At 70.3% G+C, this 12,341-nt stretch overlaps 1 protein-coding gene across 8 annotated transcripts in view; it reads left to right on the top strand.

Moving 5' to 3' along the window:
• The window catches only part of NCKAP5L (NCK associated protein 5 like), a 35,476-nt gene that overhangs the window by 20,831 nt on the left and 2,304 nt on the right, over positions 1 to 12,341 (top strand). For 7 of the 8 annotated variants that reach the window (XM_044995131.1, XM_044995129.1, XM_044995133.1 and 4 more), the window contains 11 exons: positions 1,964 to 2,034; positions 2,639 to 2,749; positions 3,412 to 3,480; positions 3,619 to 3,657; positions 4,527 to 4,646; positions 6,032 to 6,145; positions 6,630 to 9,187; positions 9,835 to 9,994; positions 10,095 to 10,173; positions 10,677 to 10,970; positions 11,600 to 11,742. In XM_044995131.1, the coding sequence (XP_044851066.1) occupies positions 2,645 to 2,749; positions 3,412 to 3,480; positions 3,619 to 3,657; positions 4,527 to 4,646; positions 6,032 to 6,145; positions 6,630 to 9,187; positions 9,835 to 9,994; positions 10,095 to 10,173; positions 10,677 to 10,970; positions 11,600 to 11,742 (3,681 nt within the window). In that variant the 5' untranslated portion in view covers positions 1,964 to 2,034; positions 2,639 to 2,644. The remainder of the gene's footprint in view (positions 1 to 1,963; positions 2,035 to 2,638; positions 2,750 to 3,411; positions 3,481 to 3,618; positions 3,658 to 4,526; positions 4,647 to 6,031; positions 6,146 to 6,629; positions 9,188 to 9,834; positions 9,995 to 10,094; positions 10,174 to 10,676; positions 10,971 to 11,599; positions 11,743 to 12,341) is intronic. The other variant, XM_044995137.1, reaches the window with a different exon arrangement.

Here is a 12,341-nt window from a genome sequence, read left to right as displayed (position 1 = left end):
GGGGGAGGTTTGGGGGAGATGAGGGGCTGCCAGGGTGTGTGTGTCGGGGGGAGGTTTGGGGGAGATGAGGGGCTGCAGGGTGTGTGTCGGGGGGAGGTTGGGGAGATGAGGGGCTGCCAGGGTGTGTGTGTCGGGGGAGGTTTGGGGGAGATGAGGGCTGCCAGGGTGTGTGTGTTGGGGGAGGTTTGGGGGAGATGAGGGGCTGCCAGGGTGTGTGTGTTGGGGGAGGTTTGTGAGAGAGGTGGGGGTGCCAGGGTGTGTGTGTCGGGGGGAGGTTTGGGGGAGATGAGGGGCTGCCAGGGTGTGTGTGTCGGGGGAGGTTTGGGGGAGATGAGGGGCTGCCAGGGGTGTGTGTGTGTTGGGGGAGGTTTGGGGGAGATGAGGGGCTGCCAGGGTGTGTGTGTTGGGGGGAGGTTTGGGGGAGATGAGGGGCTGCCAGGGTGTGTGTGTTGGGGGGAGGTTTGGGGGAGATGAGGGGCTGCCAGGGTGTGTGTGTTGGGGGAGGTTTGAGGGAGATGAGGGGCTGCCAGGGTGTGTGTGTCGGGGGGAGGTTTGTGAGAGATGAGGGGCTGCCAGGGTGTGTGTGTCGGGGGGAGGTTTGGGGGTGTCTGGCTTGTGGTGCCCACTGTTGTAAGCTCCCTGGGTGGGGATCCTCGTGTTTACATGTAGTGCCCTGCCGAGGCCACCTGTGGGGGTGACGGGGTTGGGGGGTTTCCTAGGGTCCCTGAGAGCAGGGTGCCGTGCCAGGGGTGGGGTGGAAGGGACATTGCGGCTGTGTCTACCTGCGGGGGGAAGCCAGCGATTCTGCCTCGTGCAGGGGCCCCCCGTCCCCCCCCCGCGGGGGGTCAGGATTCGTAGCAGGATCAGATCCGTTCCAGGCCCCTGCTCCTTTGCTCTCACCCCCAAGTTGCTGCTGTGGGGCCGGAGCCATCGGTGCCACCTGCCCACTTCCCTGCCCGGCCCCAGGCAGCCCTGTCCCTGGGCGGCGCCCAGCGCCCGCTGGGCCGATTGGCACCAATGCCGAGATGCGACGGTGCCTTTCTTGGCACAGGCCTGTCCGCAGGCCCCGGTGACGGGCTGTGTGCGCGCGAGTCGGGCCAGCAACCCCAGGGGCCTTTAGGAGGGGCTGGGGCAGGGGAGCAGGATGGGCTCTGTGAGACAAGCAGGGCCTGTCCCGCCAGTAGCTGGCCCCGCTCTGGTGCCTTTCCTCTGAGCTCCTCCAGCCCCCGAGCGAGGCCTCGCAGCCTCCTGGGAACCAGGCTGCAGTGGGAGGTAGGCAGCTGTACGCATGGGGAAACTGAGGCACGGTGACGCGACTTACACAGGAGAGTCTGGCGGTGTTGGGATTGGAACCCAGGTGTCCTGGCTCCTGTTCCCCTATGGCTCGATCGCCCTGCCTCTGTGGCTAGCACGGAAGGCTCTCTGAGGAGGGTTCGCTCCCAGGCCTGTGTGGGCAAGGAGCCTTCCGGTGGCTCGGGGAGGCGATGCCCCGGTCGGGTGCAGAGGACGGGGTTGGACGCCAAGGGGGAAGGGTAAATGCTCTTGGAGGAGCACTTGGGCACCGGGCTCTGTGCAGTGTCTGGTCCTGGGGAAGGAGGATGCAGACGGTGGGTTTGGTCCCTTGGTGAGGGGGCTGTTCGCAGGCTGGCTGTTTGATTGGGGTGAAGGTCCCCCCAGTGGTGGGCCCCCCCCCAGCACCTTGCGATCCCCTGAGTGATGGTTTCCTGGGGTATGAGCTGCAGCCCGCGCTGGGGTGGATGATGCCTGGCTCCAGAGGCCTTCAAGGACGTTCCTGTGTCAGTCTCTTCCCCGGCAGCCTGCCTGGGGCTGGTGTTCTCGATCACCTGGGGATTTGGGGAGCCCGCCGCCTTCCAGGCTCTTTGGTCTGGCGCCGTCTCGGTGTGGGGGTGTGGGGAGGCAGAGCCGGGGGGCCAGTCTCATTGCTGGGTTTATCCCCTTGCAGGTGACCAGGCAGAGGTGACAAGGGAAGGCTGGAAGGTGCTGCTGGGTCTGGAGTCAGGCCCCTGAAACGAGGTAAGGAGAGAGAGAGCTCCCCCCTCCTTTGCACGTGTGTGTACATGCCCTCCTTTGCACGTGCACACCTGTGCACTCCCTCCTTTGCACGTATGTGTACACTCCTTTGCACGTGCACACCTGTGCACTCCCTCCTTTGCACGTATGTGTGTACACGCCCTCCTTCGCACGTGCACACCTGTGCACTCCCTCCTTTGCACGTGTGTGTACATACCTTCGCACATACACACCTGTGCACTCCCTCCTTTGCACGTGTGTGTACACGCCTTCGCTCGTGTGTGTGTACACACCCTCCTTCGCCCTCCTGTGCATTCGTTTACCCTCCTTTGCAGGAGCCCCTGTGTTCTGGAGTGACTCCCCCAGGCTCCTGCCTTCCCGCAGCCCAGACGCTTCCTGGGCCAGACGCTCAGCAGGGGAGTCTGCTGGGGGCTGGGGTTGGTCCCAGAGGCGAGCCTGGTGCAGGTGCCTGGGGGAGGTTGCCCCAAGCTGGGTGCTGGGAGAAGGAGCGGGCCGAGAGGGGGCTGCCCTGCAGTTCCCCCAAAGGGGCTGCACCACTGGGGGGTGCCTGGCCCGACACTCACTGGCCTCCCGCTTGGTGCTGCAGGGCTCGATGTCGGGAGCTGTGGCCGAGGGCCGGGGAGACATGAAGCCAGAAGAGGGCGGCAGCGAGCCGGGAACGAGCCAGGAGCTGCTGCAGAGACTGCGGGAGCTGGAGGTGTGGAGGGAGCCCCCAGCCCGCTGTGTCCCTGGGGCCAGAGAGAGAGTCGCTGCCCCCCCAGGAGCCCTGCATGGCCCCCCCCAGCAGCGCTCTCCCCAGCACTGGGCGCTCTGTGCACGTAGGACTCCCATGGGGAGGGGTGCCCGGCTGGGTCAGTGCTGGTGAGCTCTGAGCCGAGAGGCTCCCTCCTGCAGGGTTTGTTCCAAGGACAGCGCCCCCCCTTCCCCTCGCAGCCGCAGTCCAAGGCAGCTTCCCAGGCGCTCCCAGAGCCCCACGGCAGCTGGGGCAGGGAGGGGCCAGGGACTTGCCCAAAGTCATACAGTGAATCTGGCAGAGGAAATGACCTGGGAGTCCTGGCTCCCAGCCCTCCCCCCCGCTCTAACCACCAGCCCCCACTCCCCTCCCAGAGCCGGTGAGAGAACCCAGGAGTCCTGGCTCCCAGCCCCCCCTGCTTTTACCCTCCAGTCCCCACTCTCCTCCCAGAGCTGGGAGAGAACCCAGGAGTCCTGGCTGTCAGCCCTCCTGCTTTAACCACTAGCCCCCACTCCCCTCCCAGAGCCGGGAGAGAACCCAGGAGTGCTGGCGCCCGGCTCTGGGGCGGGGTTTCGGGTGGGCAGAGGAGCTGGGCCCCTGACCTGCTGCTCTTTCCTTTGGCGCAGGCGGAGAACTCGGCCCTGGCTCAGGCCAACGAGAACCAGAGGGAGACCTACGAGCGCTGCCTGGACGAGGTGACCTGCCCCTGGGGCCGCTTGCCTGGCCGGGCCCCTGCGCTGGGCTGCTCTGGCCGGGCGGAGGGGGTGGGGGGAGATCGTTTGCTGCTCCTGACCCCCCCCCCCCCGCTGTTACATGACTGCTTTGTTTTCCAGGTTGCCAACCACGTGGTGCAGGCTCTGCTCAACCAGAAGGTGAGTGAGTACCCGGGCCTCCCTCCTGGGGGAGCACAGCCCCCCCCCTCCCAGGGCCTCCCTCCTGGGGGAGCACAGCCCCCCCCCCAGGGCCTCCCTCCTGGGGGAGCACAGCCCCCCCCCCTCCCAGGGCCTCCCTCCTGGGGGAGCACAGCCAACCTTCGCCCCCCAAGAGTGGGACCTGAGCAGGGGTGGGGGATGTGCGTGGTGCCCAGCGCTTTCCCCGCTGCGCCACCTGGTGTGTTCCCTAGCCCAACTACACAGAACCCAGGAGTCCTGTCCCCCCCCCAACCACTGCACAGCACAGCCTCCCCCCCCCCACTCAGATCCCCCCTCCAGAGCTGGAACCCCGGAGTCCTGTCCCCCCACCAGAGCTGGGACTGGAACCCCGGAGTCCTGCCCCCCCCAGTCCCCCCACCAGAGCTGGGACTGGAACCCCGGAGTCCTGCCCCCCCCAGTCCCCCCACCAGAGCTGGGACTGGAACCCCGGAGTCCTGCCCCCCCCAGTCCCCCCACCAGAGCTGGGACTGGAACCCCGGAGGCCACCCTTCAACGCAGGATGTAGCCAGTTGGCGCTGGAGGCCTCGGTGCCCGGCTGCCGCTCTGTGGCGTGTGGGGACACGGGGCCGCGTCTCTCAGCTCGGCCAGGCCCCGCGGGTGAGCCCAGCCCCTTCCCCGGGCCGGGCCGGGCCCCAGGGCCGGCATCGTGGGGTCCCATGGGCTGGAGGGCGGCTTTGGGGGACCCTGGCAGCCCCCTGCCTGGCTGTGTGGGTGGGGGCTGCACCCTGTGGGGAGGGGGGCTCTGAGGGCAGGGCCAAGCCCCAGCCCCGGGCGCTGCCACAGACTCTGCTTTGCCCCGGGGCCGGCAGGACCTGCGCCAGGAGTGCCTCAAGCTGAAGAAGAGGGTCTTCGACCTGGAGCGCCAGAACCAGACCCTGAGCGACCTCTTGCAGCAGAAGGTGCAGCTGACAAGCGGCTCCCTGCCCCAGGTCCGGCCTCCCCCCCGCCCGCCCCCCCCGCCCTGCCCCAGGTCCGGCCTCGTCCCCGCCCCCCCCCCCGCCCTGCCCCAGGTCCGGCCTCGTCCCCGCCCCCCCCCGCCCTGCCCCAGGTCCGGCCTTGTCCCCGCCCCCCCCCGCGCCCTGCCCCAGGTCCGGCCTCCCCCCCGCCCCCCTCCCTCCCTGCCCCAGGTCCGGCCTCGTCCCTGCCCCCCCCGCCCTGCCCCAGGTCCGGCCTCCCCCCCGCTCCCCCCCGCCCTGCCCCAGGTCCGGCCTCGTCCCCGCCCCCCTCCCTCCCTGCCCCAGGTCCGGCCTCGTCCCCCCCCCCCCCGCCCTGCCCCAGGTCCGGCCTCGTCCCCCCCCCCCCCCTGCCCTGCCCCAGGTCCGGCCTTGTCCCCGCCCCCCCCCCGCCCTGCCCCAGGTCCGGCCTCGTCCCCGCCCCCCCCCCCGCCCTGCCCCAGGTCCGGCCTCGTCCCCGCCCCCCCCCGCCCTGCCCCAGGTCCGGCCTCCCCCCGCCCCCCCCCCGCCCGGCCCCAGGTCCGGCCTCGTCCCCGCCCCCCTCCCTCCCTGCCCCAGGTCGTGCCTGGTCCCCGCCCCCCTCCCTCCCTCCCTGCCCCAGGTCCGGCCTCCCCCCCGCCCCCCTCCCTCCCTCCCTGCCCCAGGTCCGGCCTCCCCCCCGCCCCCCTCCCTCCCTCCCTGCCCCAGGTCCGGCCTCGTCCCCGCCCCCCCCCCCCGCCCTGCCCCAGGTCTGGCCTCGTCCCCGCCCCCCTCCCTCCCTCCCTGCCACAGGTCCGGCCTCGTCCCCGCCCCCCCCCGCCCTGCCCCAGGTCCGGCCTCGTCCCCGCCCCCCTCCCTCCCTCCCTGCCCCAGGTCTGGCCTTGTCCCCTCATCCCCCGCTCCGCCACCCGGTCCAGCCTCGTCTGCCACCCTCCCTCCCTCCCTCCCCACCGCCCGGCCCATCCTCATCCCCCCGCTTCCTGGCCACCCCATTTCCTCCCGCAGCCCCCTGTCTGCTGCTGAACTCTGCAGGCACCAGGAGACGAGCCTTTATGAACAGCAATAGCCGGGGTCATGACGAGAGACACTGAAACGCCCGGGGCTCCCCCCCCACCGCCCCCCCCAGCGATGACTCTTTGCCACCTCTCAGCCACAGCTGGGCCCCCCCGACGACTCCTCGTCGCCTGATCTCCCCATGCCTCAGCCGGCTCCCTGTGGGTTCCACAGTCCCACTGGAATCTCCCTCCCGCCCGCGAGCCTTCTCCTCTGCAGCTCCTGCCGCCTGGTGGCAGAGACGGAGGGAGAAACCCGCCGGCCCCCGACTCCCTCCCCTTCTGCTCCTGTGGCGTCTCTGCCCCTCACTGCCCTGCTTTCGTCCCCAGCTGGCCCTGCAGCCGGTGTCCGCGGTGTGCAGCCCCCCGGCCAGTCTCCAGTTGGGCTCGGTGGAGAAGCTGGCCCCCTCGCTGCCCCTGGGACGCTGCGCCCTGCCGAGGGAGGTATGTCCCCCGCCCAGCCCGGCTCCCAGCTGCTCTCGGCCCATAGACCAGGAGAGGGGCGTTGGGGGGCAGCTGCTGTCCTCGCCGGGCCCGAGCCCCCTGGGCAGGGACGTGGGTTCCGTTGCAGGACATGGGGAGCTGCAGGGGGGGCGGGCAGGGGAACAGGCTCCAGCCACTAGCTTGGGGTAGTGGCAGGACGGGCGCTGCCTGGGCAGGGCCCTTGCAGGCATGCGGCTGCCCCAGACCTAGAGCCCCCTGCAGAAGCAGCCAACCCCCCCTCTCCCTTTTGTTTCCCTGGAGCTGGCCCCATGGTCTAGGCCTGGGCCTACCCCTGTTGGCTGCCCTGGGACGCAGCAAACGGCCACGGTGCGGCGTGCTCCGGCCCTGCCGCTGTCCGTGCTGGGGTCTGGATTATCGGGGGGCCTTGGTGGAGCTGGGAGCCGGGCCCCAGGCATCTCACGGCCTCTCCTGCCCCTCTCCCCAGGTGGGGTACGGCTCTCAGTCCATGGAGGCGTTGTCTCCCTTCTTCAAGAAGAAAGCACAGATCCTGGAGGTGCTGCGGAAGCTGGAGGAGACGGACCCCCTGCTGTGCCCCCCACCCTGCCACCTGTCTCCCTGGAGGGACCCCCACCACTCCCCCGCTGAGCCCGGCTCCCACAAATTTCAGCCGGTCCTAGCAGACAGCCGGAGCCAGCTGGAGTCGCCGGTGAATGGGGAGGGACCCCCGGCCGAGCCCCTGGCCGCCCCCCATGAGCTGTGGCCGTCCTGCCTGCTGCGAGCACAGAATGGCCTGGAGGAGGCGCTGAAGTGGAAGGGCGAGGAGGGGGGGGTCCTGGAGGCCGAGGGGGGGCGCCCCCAGCTGCTCCCCCCACTGTGCTGCCAGCAGAAGAGCGAGGGCAGCTCCTCCTCCTCCTCCGACGAGAACGGGGAGCTGGGCCCCCCGGGCGAGGCCCTGCTGAGCTCCCTGCCTGAGAAGAAGCTGGACCTTGGGCTGCTGCTGGAGGAGACGGAGTGCTACCTGCAGCACTTCCTGAAGCAGGGCTGCCCGCTCAACGGGGAGCCAGCCGCTGCCTACCGGCCGCAGGGGCCCCCAGGGGCGCTGGGCCCCAAGCCAGGGCTGCTGGCCAAGGCCCTGAGCCAGGACATGCTCACCGGCCTCTCGGTCATGGGCAAGGGCCAGCCCACGACGCCGGCGTCGGGCCCGGCCCAGGGCAGCGCAGACAAGCCAGCTTTCGGCACAGCCGCCGGCGGCCAGGACCTGGGGCCCTTCCTGGAGCCGGCCCTGGAGCGCCAGGCCTACATCAGCGCCTGCCTCTCCGGAGACGAGCCCCCCGAGACGAGTGCCAAGGGCTCTGGCCAGGCCTCGGCTCAGGGCAAGCCCAAGCTGCAGCCGGGCCCCGTGTCCCCGGGCGCTGGGGCACTTCCCCTGCCCTCCCCCTCCAAGATGGTCAAGTTCCTGAGGATGCCCACGCCCGGGGAGAAGCCCCAGGGCCCCAACCCTCTGCGCCTGAGCCCCCAGCTCACCCGGAGCTCCAGGATCCCCTGCCGCAGCAACAACTACGAGCCGTGCCCCTCGCCCGTGCTCAGCCGCAGGGCCTCCCCCGAGGGGCCCGCGGTGTCCGCCTGCCCCCTGCCCCCTGGGGCTGGCGGCCAGGGCTCCCCCAAGGCTGGCAGACACCTGGCCCCCGGGACGGCCGAGGCCGCCGTGCACTTCCCGGAGCCCCATGACTACGAGAATGTCTCGGAGCTGTTGGTGGGCGGCCTGGCCTCCCCGCTGGAGCAGCCGAAGGGCTCCCACTCCACCCCGTCGCGAGGCGCCAGGCCAGACGCCCCGCGCTGCCCGCCGGAGTTGTGCCCCTACGGCCCTGCCAAGGAGGGCCGGGAGCGCGGCGCTGAGTCCCCGCCAGCCGCCCGCAGGAATGCCGGGGGCTCCGCCGGGCCCAGGCGGCCTAGGAACAGCCCTGGGAAGAAGCAGCTGGAGCTGGGACACCTGCCGTTTAAGGAGCGTCTGTCGGCGCTGGGGAAGCTGAAGGGTGCCGAGGCCGGGGAGCGGAAGGAGGCGCTGGGCCCGGAGAAAAACAGCTGCCCCGGGAAGGCCAGGGCACCAGGCCGGCCCTGCGAGGAGGCGCTGGAGGCCAGGGCACAGCTTCGGCCGGGCGCAGGCGGCAGCCTCAAACACCAGGAGCAGTGCCACGGCGGGGAGCCCGCCGGGCGGTGCTACTCTGGCTCGGTGGGCTCCCGGCTGGAGGCTGAGACCTGCTCCTCAAAGCACTACGCCGCCAAAGCCCGCCAGCCGGGGGCGCTGTGCCCAGCGGGGACCCCCCTGGGCCCCAGGAACCCCGCCAAAGCCCCTCCGGTGCCCCCGGCCAAGGGCGCCAAGAGCCCCCATGGGAGCCCCACCAAGCTGCCCTCCAAATCTCCCACCAAGGCGCCGGCCAAGGCTGGGGCTCCCCGCCCGCCTGCAGAGGAGCCCAGGCCCGGGGGCCCCAAGCTGCCCCTCACGCCGCCGCCCAGCGCGGGCCGCAAGCCCCCCGAGTGTGCCAGGGCCCCGCCCCCACCTGGCCGAGCGCTGCCCGCGGCCGGCCCCGCGCTGCACTCGGCCATCGAGGAGAAGGTGATGAAGGGGATCGAGGAGAATGTGCTGCGCCGGCAGGGCCAGGACAAGGGGCTGGCGGCTGAGGGGAAGCCAAAGACCTCGAGCGGCATCGCCGGCTGGTTCGGGCTGCGCCGGAGCAAGCTGCCTGCCCTGAGCCGGCGGCCCGAGGGGCTCCCGTGGGGCGGGGGCGCCGCGCCGCTGCGCCGGGAGGGGACAGTGGCGGCCTGCAAGCTGGAGGCAGAGAGCCTCAACATCTCCAAGCTGATGGAGAAGGCGGAGGACCTGCGCAAGGCGCTGGAGGCGGAGAAGGCCTTCATCAACGGGCTGGCGCTGGAGAAGGGCCGGCCCCACGCCTGCGGCATCCTCATGGAGCAGACGCAGAACGAGCTCCAGGTCATGTACCAGGAGGTGACGGCTGAAAACTTCATGCAGCAGCTGCTGAACAGGTACTGGGCGGGGCGGGGGGGCAGGGGGAGAGGATGCCAGCAGGGGTGGAAACAGAAGTGTATGTGACTAGGCAGCGTGCTGGGCGCCAGGACTCCTGGGTTCTCTCCCTGGCTCTGGGAAGGGAGTGGGGTCCAGTGGTTAGAGCGGGGGGGGGGGGTCAGGGCTCCTGGGCTCTATTCCTGGCTCTGGGAGGGGAGTGGGGTCCTGTGGTTAGAGCGGGGGCGGGGGTCGGGACTCATGGGTTCTGGCTCTGGAAGGGGAGTAGGGTCCAGTGGTTAGAGCAGGGGAGGAGGGCTGGGGGTCAGGGCTCCTGAGTCCTATTCCTATTTCTGGGAGGGGAGTGGGGTCTAGTGGGTTAGGGCAGGGGGAGTGGGGTCAGGGCTCCTGGCTCCAATTCCCAGCCTTGGCAGAGACTTCCTGAGCCCTCTCTGTGACTCAGTTTCTCCCTCTGTGAATGGAGATCACGCACTAAGCTCAGACATGCTGAGCGTGGTGGGGGGGAGGTTTTCATTCAGGGCCAGTCGTCCTGAGCCCAGACCAGGGAGAGCTGTGTACGCCTGTAGGAAGGGGCTCTGCCCCACTGGCTCTGGGGGTCCAGCCGTCTGTCCTGTCGGCCCCCCGGCGGCTCACATCCTCATCTCTGCAGGGTGGACGGGAAGGAAGCCTACGAGAGCCGGCTGGAGCAGAAGAGGGAGCTCCGGGATTTCCAGAGGGTCTCGCATGACGCCAAAGACCCCAGGCTCTTCCGGCCCCCGCGGAACGGCATCGTTGGCCACCTGCGGAGCTGTGAGGAGACCCCCGAGAAGGTGGGGAGCGCCCCCAGCCTGGCCGTGGCTGGGCTCTGTGCCAGGCAGAGGGGAAGGTGCGCCGTGGTTATCCGTCTCTCTCATCTCCTTTCCTTTGAAGGGCCCTGACTCGAAGCTCCGGGAGGAAATCCCGTCGGACGACAGCCTGGCCGAGTCAGTGAACTCCCAGCACTTCACAGGTGACCCCACAGGAGGCTGCCCGATGCCACGAGCGGTCGCGGTTCCGATCTGTACCGAGCCCTGGAGCCTCCTGGCTCAGCGGCACAAACTCTGGGTTGGGCCAGGCTAGTTATCGGCGCAGACTGTGGCCGAGCGGGTGGTTTGGGAGGCAGGGGGTCTGGACTCCTGGGTTCCGTTCCCAACTCTGGGTGGGGGTGTGGCCTGCCAGTGGTGGGCGGGGCTTGGAGTCAGGGGGCGTGGCAGTGGAGGGTTAGGGCTAGAGGCATAACTCAGCCAGGGACCCCCCCACACCTTGGGTAACTTGCCATGTGCTGGGGGGTGTGGCCTGCTGGCGGTGGGCGGAGCTTGGAGGCTGGAGGGGGCGTGGCAGTGGAGGCGGGCGGGGCTAGAGACAGGACTCAGCCAGGGACCTGTGCTCTGAGATGGGCTGCGGGGAGGGACTCCAGGAGGCCCGTCTGGGCTAGCGCGGCCCGCTGACTCCACCCTGCCTTGTTGCTCACAGCGTGTGGCTCCCTGACACGGACCCTGGACAGCGGCATCGGCACCTTCCCTCCCCCCGACTACTGCAGTGGGGCTCCCAGTAAAAACCTCCCCAAGCTGAAACCCAGCCTTGCCCCGGGGCAGCCCCCCGGCGGCAGCAGAGTCCCCCGCAAGGCCCGCACGCTGGAGAGGGAGGTGCCCAGCCCGGAGGACGTTCTGGCACCCGGCAGGCACCAGAGCATGCCCGCGTTCCACGCAGTGCTGGCCAGCGCGGAGCCGCCCCCGAGCCTGCGCGGCCACAGAGTCTGCCCCGAAGGTCTGGAGCCAGGCGAGCCGCGGGGTGGGGAGGGGGCTGAGCTGGGGGCGTGGGGGGGGGGAGACACGCTCGCACCAGTCATGCCAATGGAGACCCGCGCTGGTTCCAGACACCTCCGGCCCCGCGGTTCAGAAACGCCCTCCCCCGGCGACTCGCTCCCACTGAGCCCTGGGGCGGGATCTGGAATGGCCGGTGGGAAATGGACCCTTCCTTGGGGGATGCGAGGAGAGCCCTGAGAAGGTGGGGCGCACCCCCCAGCTTGGCCACGGCGGAGCCCTTGGAGGGCCAGGCTTTGTGCCAGGCGACGGGCAGGTAACCTCTCTGCCCGTGTGTCTCCCACGCTGCCAGGGCCGGACCCTGCCCATTTTCCCCTCTACCAGAGGGTTTAACCCCCCCGCCCCGCCCCGCTCCGCCCTGCGCTGAGCTGAGCTGCCCACTCGGGGCCGGGGGCCTGGGAGGGGGGTGCTAGGACACGACTGGAGCGACCCCAACCCTCACCCCAGTCCGTCCTGCCCACCTTTGCAGCCATTGAGCCCTTCGCTTGGGGCTGGGCTGCGTCCCAGCTTGACCCCGTGGGGGATGGGGGGTCGCCCTCTGCTAACTCCCCACTGCCTTCCTGCTGGCGCCAGACCCCCGCCTGGAACCCGGCCGAGCGCGGCGAGTGCAGCAGAGCAGGAACTGGACCTTCCCCAACTCCAAGGCTTGCGGCGGCTCCGCGGACCCCTTCCTGTGCACGGCCCGGGACCTGGAGGGGCTGCATGGGCTGGCCGGGGTAAGGAGCCCCCCGGGGCGGGGGCGCGGCGCTGGGCGCGATAGCCCCGAGGGTTGGTCGGCGTGGGCAGCGCGGTCCTGCCCGTTGGACCCACGGCCTCGCCCCAGGGACGCACCGGTCCCTGCTGCCCCGAAGCGTCACCGCCCTGGGGGTGGCCGCGCTGAGACCTGCCTGCTCTCTGGTGGCGCCGAGGGTCTTGGCCCAGCTGTGCCGGGGTCGGGAGGAGGGGCTGTCCGCTGGGTGCCGGGGTGGACAGCCAGGAGGAGCCTGGGATGTTCCCAGTGCCCCAACCCTCCCCTGCCAGGCCCCTCGGCCAGCCCTGGGCACTGGCACACAGCTGAGCTGCAATGGGGCCGAGGCTGCCATGGGGGGGGCTGGGCTGCCATGGGAGGCTGGCTGGGTGTGTTCATTGAGCTGCGCAGGGCTGGACGCGGCCAGGGCGCTGTGTGACCTCGTGCAGTGGCGCTGGACAGTGCAGGGGGCGCCCAGCCACAGGCAGGATTTGGCCTCAATCCCGCCCCGTCGGGGTCGGCGCCATGGGGGATGGAATTTCCCTCCTGCTTCTCTCCTGAGAAAGGATCCAAAAGAAACTCACTATG

Source organism: Mauremys mutica, chromosome 20, assembly GCF_020497125.1.
Source record: "Mauremys mutica isolate MM-2020 ecotype Southern chromosome 20, ASM2049712v1, whole genome shotgun sequence".
NCBI lineage: Eukaryota > Metazoa > Chordata > Testudines > Geoemydidae > Mauremys > Mauremys mutica.
This window is presented reverse-complemented; position numbering and strand designations above follow the sequence as displayed.